At 41.6% G+C, this 21,084-nt stretch overlaps 1 protein-coding gene across 1 annotated transcript in view; it reads left to right on the forward strand.

Annotated features, from left to right (window-relative positions):
* The window catches only part of gpr20 (G protein-coupled receptor 20), a 40,146-nt gene extending 20,345 nt beyond the window's left edge, over window positions 1–19,801 (forward strand). The window contains exons 5-7 of the mRNA XM_062062911.1: window positions 17,808–17,892; window positions 17,981–18,106; window positions 19,183–19,801. Coding sequence (XP_061918895.1) covers window positions 17,808–17,892; window positions 17,981–18,106; window positions 19,183–19,392 — 421 coding nt within the window. The 3' untranslated portion in view covers window positions 19,393–19,801. The remainder of the gene's footprint in view (window positions 1–17,807; window positions 17,893–17,980; window positions 18,107–19,182) is intronic.
* The last annotated feature ends 1,283 nt before the right edge of the window (window positions 19,802–21,084 follow it).

The raw sequence follows: 21,084 nt of genomic DNA on the forward strand, positions 1-21,084 counted from the left end.
TACAGGATGTCTCCAATGCGATTCAGCTTGGTTTCCACCTGGCCACGCAGTGAGTGCTCCAGGATAAGGCTGAGGTCCTTGTCCAGCTTCTGCCAGACCGCAACTTCGTTTGCTTTAGGCCATTTGACCAGCTGTCTCCTTCCAGGTTTTTTCCTCTCTGCTCTCTGGCTTTGCTCCTGGTTGTTGGGGTTGCTCTGTGTTCTGTGTGCGTCTCCGTCAGTGCCACTCACAGAGGCATTGGCGTCCAACAAGGGCCCTACTGTGTCCTCCAACTGCCTTTCATCAGCAACGGTGGATCCCTCAGCACTGTGGTTTGCCACCTGGCTTTGGGTTCCTCTTGTCTGACCTGCGGTTGCAGTGCAATGTTGCTGATGGCCTCTCTCTTTGCACTTTTTCCTTCCCTGGTGGATACGCAAACCTCTGAAGGTGGTCACCGTCTCCCACCCACACCTGCATCTTCTCATGATCCTAGACTCTTTGTCGTTGTCCGTTCCAGTCGTTACCAAGAAATCCGTCTGATTTGGCCCTTCTTCCACCCCGCCTCTCGAAGGGCCATCGGGTTGTTTTTCTTTATTCGTCTTCGTAGTAAGTTTAGGGTGTCCCTTTTACAGGACTAGTGGGTGAGGTAACTCGCCTTCCACTCCCGGTGCAGACTTTCCTGCAGTCATCCAGTCTTTCCTGGTTGTCTTCCAGACTTCCCTGGATGCCAACTGCCCTTTCACAGTAGTCACTGGATGCTTCCAGATTGAACATATCAAGATACAGGTGATGAAATTCCTGCTGGGCATTGCTGCCTGATGCACCTCCTCCAGTGCCTTTTGACAGGTGTGCTGTGACACCTCACCGAACACCTCTGTGGGCATAAACGGGTCATCAGCTGGGGACCACCAGTCATCAACGTTTCGCTCCTTTAACCCCAGAACGTCTCATGGTGGCGGAGCGATGGCAGGGATGTCTCCCTGCCACCCCCTGCTGATGTCCTAGGTGTTTGCCCCCCAACTCTTATGCTTCCTCCTTAGCCACAGCCAGAAGCTGCCTTTGTCCACCTCCTCTGCCAGCTCTTTCATGGCTTTCCGATGCCCCGCTCCTGTGCATCCAATGTCTCGGAGTAGGCGGGCAGTTGAGGAACCCACAACATAATAGGAGGTGTAATGCCACCAAGTCAGCCATTGCTGCTTTTTTCAGGCTTCTGATTGGACAAAATGGGCATGACAGCAGGTGTATGTGTTTGTGTGTAGACAGTTTTGTGTGTAGACAGTTTTGAAACTACACTTGTGTGGATGGAAATTGTTTTAACCCCAAATATGTGTTTTTGAAACTCTCTGTGTTCGTGTGGACACGGCCTAAACCTTGGGAACATTGCAATTACTAGCTACAACTAGGTTTTACAGTACGACAGCACCCTCTAGTGGACGATATATAATCAAACAGTAACATTCAGTAGTCAATTATACACTCGATAAAACACATTAAATACATTTACATCACAAATTGTATCACCAACCTTGTTTCCAAATCAAGCAGGTGCTAAGAGACTGTGAATACGTTTGTTGTGCACTTTAGAAGTAACTTTAACTTGGATGGAACTGTGGAGCACACTTTTCTCTGAACCTTGTGGCTTTTCCCGCTGCCGTACCTTTTTCAGCAGCTGAGACTGATTTACGACACTTTCCTGGCTAGCTTGTTGACAGCATTTTAAAATAAAAGTTTAATACATATTTTCATTACAATACAACTAAATCACTTTTACAACAAGGAAAACATTGAAGTCATTTACAGCCACCTGGTTAATTTCAATATGATTTTGCAGATGTATAAGAGGGCGTGGCCTAGATGTGCCCAGCCAAGCAAACATCTGCAGTCAATTCCACATTGTTTGGGATGTAACAAAGAAATGTGCTTAGATTTGTGTGTGTGCACACTTTAATACATCTGATTTTTTTCTGGCGTAGGCTGTTTTCTAGATTTGAATAAATGGCAATTTTTAGTTGGAAATCCACATCACTCTTAATACATGAGGCTTTAATATTTTTAGCAGATCTTACAGGGTTCACTGTGACATTTGTTAGGCCAACTGATGTCGGGGACGCTTGTAACTCAACATTTGGCTTGCAACTAAAAGCAAACCTATTAGCCGAGACTCAAAATACTCTTCATTCGAGAGTCCCCCAATAGGACCATGTTTAACACACTATAATTCAGGGGTGTCAAACTCATTTTAGGGGCCACATGGAGAAAAATCTACTCTCAAGTGGGCCGGACTGGTAAAATCACGGCACGATAACTTAAAAATAAAGACAACTTCAGATTGTTTTCTTTGTTTAAAAATAGAACAAGCACATTCTGAAAATGTACATCATAATGTTGTTGGGCTGTCGTTATTTATACTTTCTGAATAAATGATGTCCTAATGTTCATCAGCCAACTCATTGGTGTTAATTTTCAATCTATCAAGATAAAAAAAATAATATCAAAATGAAATTACGGGATGTTATTTATGTAGTTTGCTCATTTTCCCCGACTGGTGCACTAACATCATGTGAGTTTTTATTTTTTTTACATATGTAGCATCATCTACAAACCCCAGTTCCATATGAGTTGGGAAATTGTGTTAGATGTAAATATAAACAGAATACAATGATATGCAAATCATTTTCAACCCATATTCAATTGAATATGCTACAAAGACAACATATTTAATGTTCAAACTGATAAACATTTTTTTTTTTGCAAATAATCATTAACTTTAGAATTTGATGCCAGCAACAAGTGACAAAGAAGTTGGGAAAGGTGGCAATAAATACTGATAAAGTTGAGGAATGCTCATCAAACACTTATTTGGAACATCCCACAGGTGAACAGGCAAATTGGGAAAAGGTGGGTGCCATGATTGGGCAAAAAAGTAGATTCCATGAAATGCTCAGTCATTCACAAACAAGAATGGGGCGAGGGTCACCACTTTGTCAACGAATGCCTGAGCAAATTGTTGAACAGTTTAAGAAAAACCTTTCTCAACCAGCTATTGCAAGGAATTTAGGGATTTCACCATCTACGGTCCGTAATATCATCAAAGGGTTCAGAGAATCTGGAGAAATCACTGCACGTAAGCAGCTTAGCCCGTGACCTTCGATCCCTCAGGCTGTACTGCATCAACAAGCGACATCAGTGTGTAAAGGATATCACCACATGGGCTCAGGAACACTTCAGAAACCCACTGTCAGTAACTACAGTTGGTCGCTACATCTGTAAGTACAAGTTAAAACTCTCCTATGCAAGGCGAAAACTGTTTATCAACAACACCCAGAAATGCCGTCAGCTTCGCTGGGCCTGAGCTTATCTAAGATGGACTGAAAGAAGATGGAAAAGTGTTCTGTGGTCTGACGAGTCCACATTTCAAATTGTTTTTGGAAACTGTGGACGTCGTGTCCTCCGGACCAAAGAGGAAAAAAACCATCCGGATTGTTATAGGCGCAAAGTTGAAAAGCCAGTATCTGTGATGGTATGGAGTAAGGCTGAAACGACGCGTCGACGTAGTCGACGTAGTCGGTTACGTAAATACGTTGACGCCGTTTTTGTGCGTCGACGCGTCGCATATTTACGTCACACTACCGTCATGGCGAAGCGCAAAGCAGACGATCAAAGCAGACTATGCGAGCGGTGCGAGCGAGGGGGGAAAAGCATGCCAAAAGTGGTCAAAGGTGTGGGAGTATTTCAATAAACGGCCTAATAATGTTGTTGTATGCACACTGTGTCGAGCGGAAATGGCCTATCATAGCAGCACAACGGCTATGAACGAACATTTGAAAAGAAAACCATCAACTAGTCAATCGTCCGCGCGAGCATACGTTGTCATCATTACACAAAAACATGAATGTGTCATTTGTATCTGCTAGGGGTGTAACGGTACGTGTTTTGTATTGAACCGTTTCGGTACGGGGCTTTCGGTTCGGTACGGGGGTGTACCGAACGAGTTTCTAAGCTAAAGCTAACTTTAGCTGCTAAAGTCTTAACAAGCTGCTTCGCTCCTCTGCCTCTGTCTCAGCACGCAGCATTGTCCCACCCACACAACCATCTGATTGGTACACATGCAGCATTGTCCCACCCACACAACCATCTGATTGGTACACATGCAGCATTGTCCCACCCACACAACCATCTGATTGGTACACACGAAGCATTATCAGCCAATCAGCAGTGCGTATTCAGAGCGCATGTAGTCAGCGCTTCAGCATGGAGCAGATAGGTGTTTAGCAGGTGAGCATCAGGCAGCGGACTCTCCCCAAATGATAATAAACACCTCCCAGTCAACTACTAGTAACATCACTATGAGCCCATTGACCTTCTAGAAATATAAACTGCAGCTCAGCTCACTCGCAGTCCTGGCTTGAGGTGAAGGCTAATTACCTCTCAGTTCCAGCCATATCGACCCCTTCTGAGCGCCTATTTTCAGCTGCTGGGAATATTGTAAACAAGAAAAGAACCAGAGCATGTACACATGCTAACCTTTCTTCATTACAACTGTTAGTCACTCACTGGAATGAGTAGAATTGGTTATTGTGTACTGTGTTGGACTGGATGTTTTTTTTTTTGCACATTTTAAAAGCAATACTTAATGTTTACAGTGCTCCAGAATATTTAGATTGGCACTTTTTTGTATTGGATGTTATCTTTATTTTTGCACATTTAGCAAATAAGCAATACTTTCACTTTTGTTTAAATGTTTACACTGTTGTTACAGAATATTTAGTTTTGCACTTTTTTGTATTGGATGTTTATCTTTATTTTTGCACATTTTAAAGCAAAATAAGCAATAATTTTACTTTTGAAATGCTTATACTATTGCAGAATATTAAGATTTGCACTGGATGTTGACTTTTATATTTGCACATTAAAAAGCAAATAAGCTACTTTTAATTTTGTTAAATGTTAAAAGTTTTAAATGTTTACATTGTTACAGAATATTTAGTCATGTTGTTGTCAATGTTGACTGAGTGGCCATACTTCTTTTTTTTGTAAATAAAAGCCATGCCTTTTGAAAAAACGGGCCTACATTTATTTTTTCATCTTCATTTTGAATAAAAAAAATAATCGGTAAAAGGAAAAATAATCTATAGATTAATCGGAAAAATAATCTATAGATTAATCGAAAAAATAATCTATAGATTAATCGACAGAAAAATCATCGTTAGCTGCAGCCTTAGTATGGAGGTGTATTAGTGCCCAAGACATGGGTAACTTACACATCTGTGAAGGCGCCATTAATGCTGAAAGGTACATACAGGTTTTGGAGCAACATATGTTGCCATCCAAGCAACGTTACCATGGACGCCCCTGCTTTTTTCAGCAAGGCAATGCCAAGCCACGTGTTACATCAACGTGGCTTCATAGTAATAGAGTGCGGGTACTAGACTGGCCTGCCTGTAGTCCAGACCTGTCTTCCATTGAAAATGTGAAGCCTAAAATACTACAACAGAGACCCCCCGGACTGGTGAACAACTTAAGCTGTTACATCAAGCAAGAATGGGAAATAATTCCACCTGAGAAGCTTAAAAAATGTGTCTCCTCAGTTCCCAAACGTTTACTGAGTGTTGTTAAAAGGAAAGGCCATGTAACACAGTGGTGAACATGCCCATTCCCAACTACTTTGGCACGTGTTGCAGCCAGGAAATTCTAAGTTAATCATTATTTGCAAAAAAAAAATAAAGTTTATAAGTTTGAACATCAAATATCTTGTCTTTGTAGTGCATTCAATTGAATATGGGTTGAAAAGGATTTGAAAATCATTGTATTCCGTTTATATTTACATATAACACAATTTCCCAACTCGTATGGAAACAGAGTTTGTACAAAGATACAAAGAATTGCTATTGCAACATCTAGTGGACACATTTAAAACAGCTGTTTCTTTCATTCAAAACAGGAAACAATACGTGAAGCTAGGCGAACACACATCAACAACGCTAAATATATCCTGTGGTGTACCTCAGGGATCAATACTAGGACTAAAAGTATTCAATCTCTATATCAATGACATTTTTAAAGTTACGAAAGATTTAAAGTTAGTATTATTTGCAGATGATACATCTGCGTTTTGTTCAGGAGAGAACACACCGAAGATAATACACATAATACCAGAAGAAATTAACAAATTAAAGATGGTTTGACAAAAACAGACTCTTTGAATCTCAGTAAAACTAAAATAATGCTATTTGGTAACAGTGGAAGAGAAAGTCAAACACAAATACAAATAGACGGAATAGAAATTGAAAGTGTAAATTAAACCAAATTTCTAGGTATAATGATTGATGATAAATTGAACTGGAAATCTCACGTAAAAAATATACAACATAAAGTAGCAAGAAACACGTCAATAATAAATAAAGCAAAACATGTTCTATCTCAGTAGAAGCATTTAAAGGCCTACTGAAACCCACTACTACCGACCACGCAGTCTGATAGTTTATATATCAATGATGAAATCTTAACATTATAACACATGCCAATACGGCCGGGTTAACTTATAAAGTGACATTTTAAATTTGCCGCTAAACTTCCGGTTCGAAACGCCTCTGAGGATGACGTATGCGCGTGACGTGGCCCGGCGAACACGGGTATGCCTTCCACATTGAAGCCAATACGAAAAAGCTCTGTTTTCATTTCATAATTCCACAGTATTCTGGACATCTGTGTTCGTGAATCTGTTGCAATTATGTTCATTGCATTATGGAGAAAGAAGCTGAGCAAGCAAAGAAGAAAGTTGTCGGTGCGAAACGGACGTATTTTTCGAACGAAGTCGGAAACAACAGTACACAGCCGGCGCGTCTTTGTTTAAATTCCCGAAAGATGCAGTCAAGATGGAAGAACTCGGATAACAGAGACTCTAACCAGGAGGACTTTTGACTTCGATACACAGACGCCTGTAGAGAACTGGGACAACACAGACTCTTACCAGGATTACTTTGATTTGGATGACAAAGACGCAGACGTGCTACCGTGAGTATGCAGCTTTGGCTTCTAAACATTTGATCGCTTGACCGTATGTGCGCAACTTTTTTTTTGCGTATGTACGTAACTTTTTAAAAATATATAAGCTTTATGAACCTTGGGTTAGGTGAACGGTCTTTTGGGCTGAGTGATTGTGTGTGTTGATCAGGTGTTTGAATTGTATTGGCGTGTTCTATGGAGCTAGGAGCTAGCATAGGAGCTAGGAGTTAGCATAACAAAGACGTAGGTGTTTTTATGCAGGATTAATTTGTGTCATATTAAATATAAGCCTGGTTGTGTTGTGGCTAATAGAGTAAATATATGTCTTGTGTTTATTTACTGTTTTAGTCATTCCCAGCTGAATACCAGGTACCGTGAGTATGCAGCCTTGGCTGCTAAACATTTGATAGCTTGACCGTATGTGCGCGTCATGTACGTAACTTTTTAAAAATATATAAGCTTTATGAACATTGGGTTAGGTGAACTGTTTTTTGGGCTGAGTGATTGTGTGTGTTGATCAGGTGTTTGAATTGTATTGGCGTGTTCTATGGAGCTAGGAGCTAGCAGAGGAGCTAGGAGCTAGCATAACAAACACGTAGGTGTTTTTATGCAGGATTAATTTGTGGCATATTAAATATAAGCCTGGTTGTGTTGTGGCTAATAGAGTATATATATGTCTTGTGTTTATATACTGTTGTAGTCATTCCCAGCTGAATATCAGGTACCGTGAGTATGCAGCCTTGGCTGCTAAACATCTGATAGCTTGACCGTATGTGCGCGTCACGTACGTAACTTTTTAAAAATATATAAGCTTTATGAACCTTGGGTTAGGTGAACGGTCTTTTGGGCTGAGTGATTGTGTGTGTTGATCAGGTGTTTGAATTGTATTGGCGTGTTCTATGGAGCTAGGAGCTAGCAGAGGAGCTAGGAGCTAGCATAACAAACACGTAGGTGTTTTTATGCAGGATTAATTTGTGGCATATTAAATATAAGCCTGGATGTGTTGTGGCTAATAGAGTATATATATATGTCTTGTGTTTATTTACTGTTGTAGTCATTCCCAGCTGAATATCAGGTCACCCCCGGCTCTCACAGCATCTTCCCTATCTGAATAGCTTCAACTCCCCACTAGTCCTTCACTTGCACTTTACTCATCCACAAATCTTTCATCCTCGCTCAAATTAATGGGGAAATTGTCACTTTCTCGGTCCGAATCTCTCTCACTTCATGCGGCCATCATTGTAAACAATAGGGAACTTTGCGTATATGTTCAATTGACTACGTCACGCTACTTCCGGTAGGGGCAAGCCTTTTTTTATCAGATACCAAAAGTTGCGATCTTTATCGTCGTTGTTCTATAGTAAATCCTTTCAGCAAAAATATGGCAATATCGCGAAATGATCAAGTATGACACATAGAATAGATCTGCTATCCCCGTTTAAATTAAAAAAAATCATTTCAGTAGGCCTTTAAGTCCCATCTTAAAACTCATTTGTATACTCTAGCCTTTAAATAGACTCCCTTTTTAGACCAGTTGATCTGCCGTTTCTTTTCTTTTCTTTTCTCCTCTGCTCCCCTCTCCCTTATGGAGGGGGTGTAGATTAACTACGGTCAAAGTATTGGACAGGACGTCGAAATGTGTAATAAAGTTGTACTTTATATAAGAAAAAAATGGGGATACAAACGGTACAAAACGATCCTTATATGTTGTTATTTGTCATTCATTCATCACCCGTAGGCTCGTAATTCTCATCTCAACAACCACAATGCACCTGCTCCCGATCTTTCTAACATCCGGTTTGCCGCAATGAATTGTGGAACATGCAGTCTTTTAGTTTACCCTTTGTTAGGCTATTGAGTAGAAACAACTCAATTCAATGTCAGTGTTTCTCAAATAATCAATATCAAATACATGTATAATTCAAATCAATTCCCTTTTAACTGATTTTAGCTGTAAATATTAATAGATCAATTTATCAGAAATTAAATCAAACATGCAAATTAGGAATGATCATTACACATGAACTATATAACCCATAAGTTACAACATCCTCCCCCCATGAACTACGTTCATCTAAATCTCAAGACAGTACAGTAACTGAATAGGTCTTCTTAGCAAAGTCCCTGAGGGAGTGCGGACTATGCACGACCTGACAAGTCCATCTCGGCCGGTAAACAGTTCTGTGATTCTTCCCAGTTTCCAGGTTTGTCTGGGGGTGTTGTCCTCTCCAATGAGTACAACGTCACCCACTTTCAGTGGGGTGGGTGTCGGTGTGTCACAGCGGTGTGCTGACTTCAAGTCCAGTAAGTAATCCTTACGCCAGGCGTTCCAGAAGCTGGTTGTGAGTCTCTGTCTGTACTTCCATCTTCGAGTGATCTCTGCCTTGTTTGCAGTTGTGCTGAAAGTTAGCAGGGAAGGGCTTTGGTGGCAGAGAGGTCAGCCGTTTTCCCACCAGAAAGTGGGCTGGGGTCAGCGGCTGTGGTTCATCCACTTCATTGTGCACAAATGTCAGAGGCCTTGAGTTTATGATCGCCTCCACTTCTGTCAGTATTGTGCACATCTCTTCAAAGTTGAGTGAAGCTCTCCCTAGAACTTTCTTCAGGCATGTTTTTACTGATCGGACGAGCCTCTCCCAGAATCCACCCCACCAGGCTGCTCGCTCTGCAATGAACTTCCAGGTGATGCTCTTTTCTGTGAAGAACTCTAACAGCTGGGGTTCTTTGATAGCTTTCCACAGCTCCTTCAAGTCTTGATCAGCTCTCTTGAATGTTCTGGCATTGTCTGAGTAGATTATTTTGCATAATCCTCTTCTGGAGATGAATCTTTTCAGCGCTGACAGGAATGTCTCTGTTGACTGATCTGAGACCAGTTCCAGGTGTACTGCTCTGGTAACAGCACAGGTGAATAGCGCGATGTATGACTTTTTCCCAGAATCATCTGTTTTCACATAAAGTGGTCCTGCAAAATCCACACCCGTGACTTCGAATGGTTGGGATTCAGTTATTCGGTCTTTGGGCAAGGGCGCAGTGATCTGCTGTCCGGCCTTTGCCTTGAATCTTTTGCAAACTGTGCAGCTGGCCACAGTTCTCTTCACTAACTGTCTCTCCCTCACTTGGACGAGAGTGTCTCTCACTCCTGAGTGCATCACCTTTTCATGACAGGTCTGTATCAGCAGTTCTGAATATCTGTGTTTATTGGGCATAATCCATGGGTGCTGCTCTCTGTATGTGAATTTGGACTGCTGCAGCCTTCCTCCCACACTGAGCAGCTCGTGTTCATCCAGAAAAGGTTTGAGTTCTTTAATCTTGCAGTCATGGTTTAGGCCCTTTTCCACTTTCAGTTGTTTTATCTCCTGGCTGAAACTCTTGTTGTGTTGTCTTGATCCAGTACTTTTCTGCCTCGAAGAACTCGTCAGCAGTTAGTTCTCCTTTTTTCTTTGTTTTTGTTTGAGCATTGGCTATGAATCTCTTTATCCAGGCTGTCACTCTGAGGACTCTTTTCAGCTTGCTGTATCTTTCCAGTTCTAACACTGGTTCAGTGGGGTCTGTGTCATTTGCAGCGAGCTGCACAGTGATCTGTTGGCTGGACCTTAGTTCTGCATTCACCTTGTCTGGAACATTGTCATTTTCAGTCTCCTCTGACTGATCAGTTGATGTCAAAATACTGGGCCTGTTCCACCATATGTGGTTCTGTATCAGCCCTTCCACACTTTGTCCTCTTGTGGGGAGGTCAGCTGGATTTATCTTCCCTGGGATGTGTGACCATCTCTCAGGGTTGGTCAGTGACTGGATCTCGGTCACTCTGTTTGCAACAAACTGTTTCCACTTCTGAGCTGAGCTGCAAATTCAATGCAGTGTAATCATAGAGTCTGTCCACATTCTTATCTGATTTGTTTCCAATTTTAGAGTCATCATCAAGTTGTTGGCTAGTCTCGCTCCAATCACAGCTCCCATGAGCTCCAGGCGTGGCAATGTCATTTTCTTGAGAGGAGCCACCCTGGATTTGGAAACGACTAGGCTCATTATAGGTTCTCCATCTGGCGATTCACCTTGTAGGTAGGCTGCAGCACTGTAGGCTCTTTCACTTGCGTCACAGAACACATGTAGTGTTAGGGCATGTTTATTTTCTGGCTGCATGTCTGTTCGATACCACCTTGGTATGGCGAGCTGGTGTAGCTGGGGCAGTTCTGAACACCACTGTTGCCATTCTTGAGTCAGGTCAGGTGGTAGCTCTTCGTCCCAGGAGAGTCCTCTCTCCCACATTTCTTGAAACATGCACTTGATTCTGACTGTGAAAGGTGTCAGGAACCCGAGTGGGTCATAGACGCGTGCAGCTGACTGTAGAACACTTCTCTTTGTGTTCTTCTTTTCTTTTAAGATGCTCAATAGCGGTCTGAGGTCAAAGGTGAAGTCATCTGTTTTTGGTCTCCACACTAGGCCCAACACCTTGAGCACAGCTCCGTGTGTCTCCGATGCCAGTGTGTGGTCTGTTGTGCCCTCCTTCCATTTCTTCTCCAGCTCATGAGAGTTGGTCATCCACTTGCAGAGGTCCATGCCTGCGGTTGACAGCATTTGGGTTGCAGTTGCTGTCACATGATAGGCCTCTTCAACACTGTGTGCGCTTGCAATGAAATCATCGACGTAAAGTGACTCTCTTAGTGTCTCTACAACCTGTGGTTGTTTTGTTTCATATTGTTTTAGGTGTTTTCTGATTGTAGCTGCAAGTAGGAATGGACTCGGGGAGGCCCCAAACACCACTCTGGTCATCCGCAGCACACGCAGCTCTCCATCCTCTTCTCCGCTTGGTGGGCCTGTGAGCCACAGAAATCTCACTGCAACTCTGTCTTTCTCCACTATTGAGATCTGCAAGAAAGCCTTTTTTATGTCTGACATAAAGGCGATTTCATTTTTTCTGAATTTAATGAGGACACTGAGGAGATCTGGATTCAGATTTGGTCCTGTTAGCAGACAGTCATTGAGGGATGGACTGCCATTTTCATGAGACGACGCATCAAACACCACTCTCAGCTTTGTGGTCACTTTGTCTTCTCTGAGTACTGCGTGGTGAGGTAAGTAGTATTTCACGTTGTCTGTACTTGCGTTGTCTTTTGGCACATCCTCTGCAATGTTCTGCTGTAAATAGTCCTCCACTACTTCATTGTATCTGCTGTAGAATGTAACATCCTTCTTCAGTCTTTTCTTCAGACCTTCAAATCATTTTTTAGCAACTCTGTAGTTGTCTTGGAGCGCTGCTTTGTCTGGTTTCCATGGCAACTCCACGTGATATCGTCCATCTTTGAAAGTTGTTGTTCTCTCAAACATCTGCATAGCTTATTCTTCTGCTGGGTTCTGTGTGTTTTCACTTGTGATGCCCAGAGACTCAATTTCCCAGAATGCACTTAGTTGCTTGGAGACAAGTGTGTCCTCTTCAAGTGGAATGAACATGCAGGTTGCCTCAGCGACACTTGACATGCACACTGGTCCCTGCACAGACCATCCAAATGTGCTCTCTAGTGCAACTAATGTCTCTGTCAGTCGCTCCACTCTTCCTGAGACAATTTGCCAATAGTAGTCTGCTCCTATCAGGACAGATAGCTCAGGATCATCATCATTATCTGGGAAGTCTGCTAGTTGTAGTCCCTTTTTCTTGAGCTCATGTTGAATCTGGTCACCGGGAACTTTCATCACAGCTGAGCACACCTGAGGTGTTTCTAAGGCCTCAATTTCAATTCTTTGCTGGTTGTCCCAGACATTCTCCAATTTGACTTTCACTGTGTTGCGTTGTGACATTGTGGGTACAGAGGAGCCAAATGTGTGAAGAGTGAGTGTCTCTTGTCTTATTACTGGTAAGTTCAGGCTCTTCACAAGGTTTTCATGGATGAAGCTTCTCTGACTCCCTTCATCGACTAAACAGCGAGCCATTTTTCTGCCTAATGGGCCTCCTACCCATGCCTTAGCGGTTTGTAGCAGCACAGTGTTATGTCCATCTCGTTTAATCTTCGCTGAGTGAGGAATGACTGAGGAAACAACAGCCTCTTCTTTAACATTGGGAGGCTGCACCTCACTTTTCTCACCGGTGCACACAGCAATGTGATGCCTCCTTCCACATTTTTCACATGCTGCATCCTTCACTTTGCATGTTTTTGCAATGTGTTTCTGTCCCAGACACACAAAACATCTTCCCATTTTCTTGATCTTTTCTTTGCGTTGAGGAATGCTGTTGGTAGGGCAATGCTCAGATTTGTGTTCTGCACTGTCACAGAATATACAGTTGTGTGTCTTCTGGCTGACTGTGTGCAGTGCAGCAGCAGATTGCATGCTGGGTCTGTTCATTTTTGTGCCATTGGATGAGCATAACTGCTTCCATGGCTTACTTTCTGGTTTGTGTTCTTTTTGGGTGTATGACGTTGTCATTTGCAGTGTTCTTTCCCTGCTCTGAACCTCCTTCTGTAGGAATTTGACTATTTCATCAACCTTCCATTCATCATCATCATCATCTCCCCTCTGACGGCTATATTCAAGAGCTATGTCATCTGGAATCATCTTCATTAAAATTGGGCATAGTAGGCTTCCATGAGTGTCTGACACTACACCCAGTGACTCCAAGCTCCTAATTTGAATTTCACATTCATCATATAGCTGCCTTAATGCATGCACATCAGAGGATTTCTTCACAGGAGTTAGATTCAGCAGCCTTGACATGTGAGCACTGATCACCAGATCTTTCCTTCCAAATCTGCCTTTCAATAATGTGATAGCACTGTCATAATTAGCATCTGTAAGCATAAGTCCTGCTACTGCCTTTGCAGCTGTTCCTGTGAGGTACGTTTTCAGGTAGGTAAACTTCTCACGTTTGCACAATGCATCATTCTTGTGAATAGCAGTCTCATACTGGCTCCAAAACTCCTGCCATCTACTGACGTCGCCATCATATTTATCAATCATCAATTTCGGTAGCTTCACAGACTGCCTATATGCTAATGAGTTGGCCGAGTTAGCGTCGCTCACCCTCTGCTGCGTTGATGCTTGTTGCTGCTGTTTTTCATTCTCTTTTTTCTTCACCATGCGCTGCGCGCGGCTCCTATAGAGATGACACGTTGTTTATAGTCCTCCGTGTTTTCGATCTCGTGCTCCAAGTCATCCAACGCCGTGAGCTGTTCAATTCCATTGTCCAACTCAAATAGACTGTCCTCCTCCGCGGACAACATGTCCAATAAAGTACTCAAATGATCAATGTCCGGATCTGACTTGGTCATTTCTCCGTCTATCTGGTTCAAAATACGTGTCGTAGTACCTCTGATTGCACCCCGTTTTCTTCTCATTCTTTCCATTTCGGTCCTACGTTCCTCTTCTGTCATCTGAGCAGCGGCTTTAGCTTCTCCCCCGCTCATCTTTTTCCGGGTTTTTCGGCACCAAAAAATTTAGATTAACTACGGTCAAAGTATTGGACAGGACGTTGAAATGTGTAATAAAGTTGTACTTTATATAAGAAAAAAATGGGGATACAAACGGTACAAAACGATCCTTATATGTTGTTATTTGTCATTCATTCATCACCCGTAGGCTCGTAATTCTCATCTCAACAACCACAATGCACCTGCTCCCGGTCTTTCTAACATCCGGTTTGCCGCAGTGAATTGTGGAACATGCAGTCTTTTAGTTTACCCTTTGTTATGCTATTGCAGGGGTCGGCAACCTTTACCACTCAAAGAGCCATTTTGGCAAGTTTCACAAATTAAAGAAAGTAATGGGAGCCACAAAAAAAATTTAAAATGAAAAACACCGCATACAAAGCTTTAATGCGTTGTGCTATGTTAACCAGGGGTCTCCGACACACGTACCGGCACGCACTTTAATGTGGAAATTTGATGTTAGTGCAGCCCGCGAGTTTTGAATGAATGGCGCTTGATAGCGTCATATTTGCCAACCCTCTCATTTTTCCCGGGAGACTCCCGAATATCAGAGCGTGATGACACTGCATTCGGCGCCCTCTTCAGTCTGCCCTAACAGTGTACCTGCTCGACCACATGTAGAATGCAATTTCAGCTTGCTCACGTAAGTGACAGCAAGGCGTACTACCTCAGCAGCCACACATCTTACACTGACGGTACCAATACCCAGAATCCCATGCAGCCCTAACTCTTCCGCTCAACCAACGCACGGAGAGGGGGGGGGGTTGATGTGTGGGGGGATTTGGTGGTAGCGGGGGTGTATAATGTAGACCGGAAGAGTTAGGACTGCATGGGATTCTGGGTAATGGTTGTGTTGTGTTTATGTTGTGTTACGGTGGGATGTTCTCCAGAAATGTGTTTTTCATTCTTTTTTGGTGTGGGTTCACAGTGTGGCGCATATTTGTAACGTAACAATGTTAAAGTTGTTTGATACGGCTACCGTCAGTGTAAGCTGTGTGGCTGATGAGTAAGTATGCTGTGCTGTCTCCTGTGTGTGCAAGTAATAACAACATGCAACATGTGGCTGGACTGGTACGCTGTATGTAAATGCTATAGAGAACAATTACTGCAGTGCAATTAGAGCACGCCCTTTATTCAGTAATTAGAGTGTAAATAGGATTATTGTTTCCCTGGGAGTAATCTATGAGAGACACTGAGATCCATAATTCTCCTGGGAAAATCGGGGGAGTCGGCACGTATGTAGCTGAGCCGCATCAGAGTGGTCAAGGAGCCGCATGCGGCTCCGGAGCCGCGGGTTGCCGACCCCTGGGCTATTGAGTAGAAACAACTCAATTCAATGTCAGTGTTTCTCAAATAATCAATATCAAATACATGTATAATTCAAATCAATTCCCTTTTAACTAATTTTAGCTGTAAATATTAATAGATCAATTTATCAGCAATTAAATCAAACATGCAAATTAGGAATGATCATTACACATGAACTATATAACCCATAAGTTACAACAGGGGGAGTTGCATAGGTCCGGTGGCCACGGATGAAGTGCTGGTTGTCCAGAGTCGGGACCCGGGGTGGACCGCTAGCCTGTGCATCGGTTGGGGACATCTCTACGCTGCTGACCCGTCTCCGCTCGGGATGGTTTCCTGCTGGCCCCACTATGGACTGGACTTTCGCTGATGTGTTGGATCCGCTGTGGACTGGACTTTCACAATATTATGTCAGACCCACTCGACATCCATTGCCTTCGGTCTCCCTTAGAGGGGGGGGTTACCCACATATGCGGTCCTCTCCAAGGTTTCTCATAGTCATTCACATTGACGTCCCACTGGGGTGAGTTTTTCCTTGCCCGTATGTGGGCTCTGTACCGAGGATGTCGTTGTGGCTTGTGCAGCCCTTTGAGACACTTGTGATTTAGGGATATATAAATAAACATTGATTGATTGATTGATTGAACTAGACCAAAAATCACTTCATATTCTCTACTGTTCGCTACTGTTACCATATCTGAGTTATTGTGTAGAAATATGGGGAAATAATTACAAAAGTACACTTCATTCATTAACTCTGTTACAAAAAAGATCAGTTAGAATAATACATAATGTTAGATATAGAGAACATACAAACCCTTTATTTATTGAATCAAAAATGATTGATGATAAAAAAAGGAATAGATTTTGATCTGGAAGGATATGAACTAAACTACATCAACAGAACCAACAAAAATGGAGGAGGAGTAGCTGTGTACGTGGTGAAGAACCTGAACTACAAAGTGGTAAAAAACATGTAATTTTCTATAGATAATATCTTAGAATGTTTCACCATTGAAATATGTCAGGAAAAAGGCAAAAACATATTCATTAGTTGTATATATAGATCACCTAAGTCAAGTATAGAAACATTATTGTGATTACTTATGGAGTATATGGTGAATAAATTGAGAACAGGAAGTGAACAAAAGTTTTAGCAACTGTTATGTAAAGGAAAAGGGGTAGGATTAAATAAGCTCTGCTTCTTCCTACTCCTTTTCGAACATGTTGAAAAGAGAAACTGGAAATTGTGATGTATCATGTTGTATGCTTGCATGTTCGAAATAAACTCAAACTCAACTCAACTCAAAGAAGCTGAAATTCCACGACATTGTGAATTTGCAAACAGCTAAAATTATACATAAAGCAAACTATAACATGCTACCCAAGAATATACAACAATTCTTCTCAAAAAAAGAGGAGAAATATAATCTTAGAGAAAAATGTAATTTAAATGCACATACAACACTTAAGACCTTCAGTATATCTGTATGTGTAATTAAATTATGGAATGGATTAAGCAAAGCAATCAAACAATGTACTAATATGATCCACTTCAAGAAACTCTTCAAACTTAAAGTGTTTACAAAGTACAAAGAAGAAGAGCCGTGATAAACATTCTCAATTTATTTCATCCATCCATTCATTTTCAAAATAATCTTACTCATCTCACCATATGAAATGTAACTTACTTCACCGAGTATTATTTATTTATTTATTTTTATTGTGATTACTTATGAAGTATATTGTGAATAAATTGAGAACAGGAAGTGATCAAAAGTTTTAGCAACTGTTATGTAAAAGAAAAGGGGTAGGATTAAATAAGCTCCGCTTCTTCCTACTCCTTTTCGAACATGTTGAAAAGAGAAACTGGAAATTGTCATGTATCATGTTGTAGGCTTGCATGTTCGAAATAAACTCAAAGCAAAAAATTCAGCTAATTTTTATATTAGCAAACTCATCTCACGGGCCGGATAAAACCTGTTCACGGGCCTGATCCGGCTCGCGTTTGACACCCCTGCTATATTTCAATTGTGAAAAAAGGTTTTGCATGGTATGGCTAGAACTGCATCATCATGTCTTCTCCGGGTTTTGTTCATGCAGGAAAAGAAGAAAGCGGGCCGTCCAACTGCTGACCACAGTGCTGATCATCTTCACAGTGTGCTTCACACCCTTCCACATACGGCAGGTGAGTGAGAGGTGCTGACACCCTGTTATCAAACACAACTATTAGGCAATTAATATTATTAAGTTACACAATATACAATATACCGTAGGTGGTGGTGTACATCTACCCTGATATGCCTCACCATGCCATAGTCTACCATTTGACCGTCACTCTCAGCAGTCTCAACAGCTGCATGGATCCAGTGGTCTACTGCTTTGTCACTAACAATTTCCAGGTAAGATCAAACCACCAGGATGTTTAAGTACAGTGGAATCTCTACAGTCCACAAATCAAATTTGACAAAATGTTTGGGGAAAATATCCTAAATGTATGCTCATAATTGTTTAAACTGCTGTCATGATCATGCAGTATTTTATAAATCAGAGGCGGGGTGAGGGGGATTTCAAATCATCAGCCAGCAGAAGACTTCAGGGGAGGTGCAGCAGCTAAAAAAAAAAGAATTAAAAAAGAAAAATCGTTATTCTTAGTTTTTAGTAGTGATACTCACAAAAAACCTTCACACATTATGATCCAAAATCAGTTTTTAGTACCACAGTATATTATAGTTTCTGAAGAGGCTCACCTTTCAAAATAAAACATTCATTCTGTATCTTTTTAAATGATTTGGCTTTGATGGATTATGCCAAGTCTTAACAGTACAAGACCTCATTGTAGCTCACAACTCAATACATTATACATTGCAAATCAACCATATTGTTGTCGGCATTATGTTGAGATCAAATTAAGCACAAATTTAATCATTACATATAATAACCCTCTTGCAGTCTGTTCGAAAGCGAGGGATGAAGATAACAAACCCACACAGGCATGGCAATTTATCGAGGGCCGCACATTTATCGAGGTCATTTTCATTTGCCATTCTATTCATTGATTTATTGACGGACCAGGCCTAATTCTTGGCTTTTTTTTTACTTTGAGCAATACAGATTCAGAAAGAACATACTTCAATAAAAAGTGTTAGGAAAGGACGTTACGTTCAAGTTAACCGTCCTAGTGCGTCTTGTTGTTAGTGCATTTTGCACTTCTTTTTACACTTGTATGACAGTTCAATTAATTGCTTTTACGCCCTTACTGACTTACTTATTCATCACACTTGAATGGCAGTCAAGAATGTTAAATGTTTAAACTCAATGATGGTAACAGTTTGACCCACTCTGTGTCATAATTTGAACAAATCAACTTTTAAGGTTCCACTGTACAAACAAATACTACTATTCTTCTACGTTGATTAATTTACCAGTGCTACTTATGATATTTAATAATAAAACATATAAAAAATGTTTTCTACAGGCAACTATGAGAAATATTTTTCGCCGTGCAGAGGCAGAGCAAAGCAGCGGGGACATCGTAAGCATGCAACACAGCTCCAAGGCCTCAGGAGGGCCCGCTACTGCGGTCCCTAATAACGTCATCATGATGAGGGTGATTCCCGCCTCACCTCGGAAAGATTTGCAGAAAAGTACTCTTCACAGTAAATCCACCATCACAACAGCAATTTGAAGCGGGGGCAGTTTTGGACAAAGATGAACAAATGCAACCATCCATTTTCAGTGCTCCTTGTGAGCTGGACCCCATCACAGTTGACTTGGGTTTACTATCACCCCTACAAGCTTACCATGCAGCATACTGGAATACCAGGAGAAAATCCACGCAAGCATGGGGACAAAATGCAAACTCCACACCTTTCCTGAATATAGAGACAAAACAAATACGTATCAGGTGCAATAGAAGTGTTTTTCAACCTTTTTTGAGCCAAGGCACATTTTTTTCATAGAACAAATCCTGAGGCACACCATAAGCACAAATCTTAAAAAAAAACAACTTAGTAGCCCATATTGACAATAAAAAGTTGTTCTCGCAATTGTTGGATATGAATTTAAACCATAACCAAGCATGCATCACTATAACTCTTGTCTCAAAGTATGTGTACTGTCACGACCTGTCACATCACGCCGTGACTTATTTTGACTTTTTTGGTGTTTTCCTGTGTGTGGTGTTTTAGTCCTTGTCTTTCGCTCCTATTTTGGTGTTTTTTCCTGTTTTGTTGGTATTTTCCTGTTGCAGTTTCATGTCTTCCTTGAGCGCTATTCTCCACACCTGCTTTGTTTTCGCAGTCCAGACTATTTAAGTTGTGCGTGTGTGTTTCCTTCTTTGTGGAGACATTGTCGATTGTCAGGTCATGTGCGGATGTAATTTGTGGACGCCGTCTCCACCCCACACACTGTAAGTCTTTGCTGTCGTCCAGCATTTTGTGTTTTGTTTACTTCGCAGCCAGTTCAGTTTTAGTTTCGTTTTGCATAGCCATGCCTAAGCTTCAATTTCTTTTCATAGCGGCACTCGCCTTTTGTTTATTTTTGGTTTAAGCATAAGATACCTTTTTACCTGCACGCTGCTGTCCTCATATCGTGATCATGACACGACGTGTTCCCGACATCTACAAAGCAATTAGCTACTTGCTGCCACCTACTGATATGGACGAGTATAACATGGTTACTCTGCCACATTATTTACGGATTATAATTACTTGCTTGCAAAAAATATTTTTAACCCAATCAGGTGAAATTACATAATCTCCTACAGCACACCAGACTGGATTTCACGGCACACTAGTGTGCCGGGGCACAGTGGTTGAAAAACACTGATTTACAAATTATAATTACTTGTGTGCAAAAAATATTTTTAATCCAATTTGGTGAAATTACTTTATCTCCCATGGCACACCAGACTGTAGGCACATTGGTTGAAAAACACTGCAAAAACCTGGCAATTAACTCCCTGCTTGGCACTCAGCATCAAGGGCTGGAATTGGGGGTTAAATCACCAAAATGATTCCCGGGCGCGGCCACCGCTGCTGCCCACTGCTCCCCTCACCTCCCAGGGGGTGATCAGGGTGATGGGTCAAATGCAGAGAATAATTTCGCCACACCTAGTGTGTGTGTGACAATCATTTGTACTTTAACTTTGACTTAATAGAAGAATGAGGGAAGTTAGAAAATAAACAATGAACACAGTACTTTATAGCTTTGTACAGCAGAGGGCGACAATAACCCCCGAAAATGATACCTATTCATACATTAATAGATGTCTAATATTTGTTTTGTTATATGTTTAATGGAAAATACTTAATGTGAAACTAAATTAATTTAACACCATTAACAATTGTCATATGTTTTCTTTTATTCAACGCACCGT

Source organism: Entelurus aequoreus, linkage group LG11 (assembly GCF_033978785.1).
Source record: "Entelurus aequoreus isolate RoL-2023_Sb linkage group LG11, RoL_Eaeq_v1.1, whole genome shotgun sequence".
NCBI classification, from domain to species: domain Eukaryota; kingdom Metazoa; phylum Chordata; class Actinopteri; order Syngnathiformes; family Syngnathidae; genus Entelurus; species Entelurus aequoreus.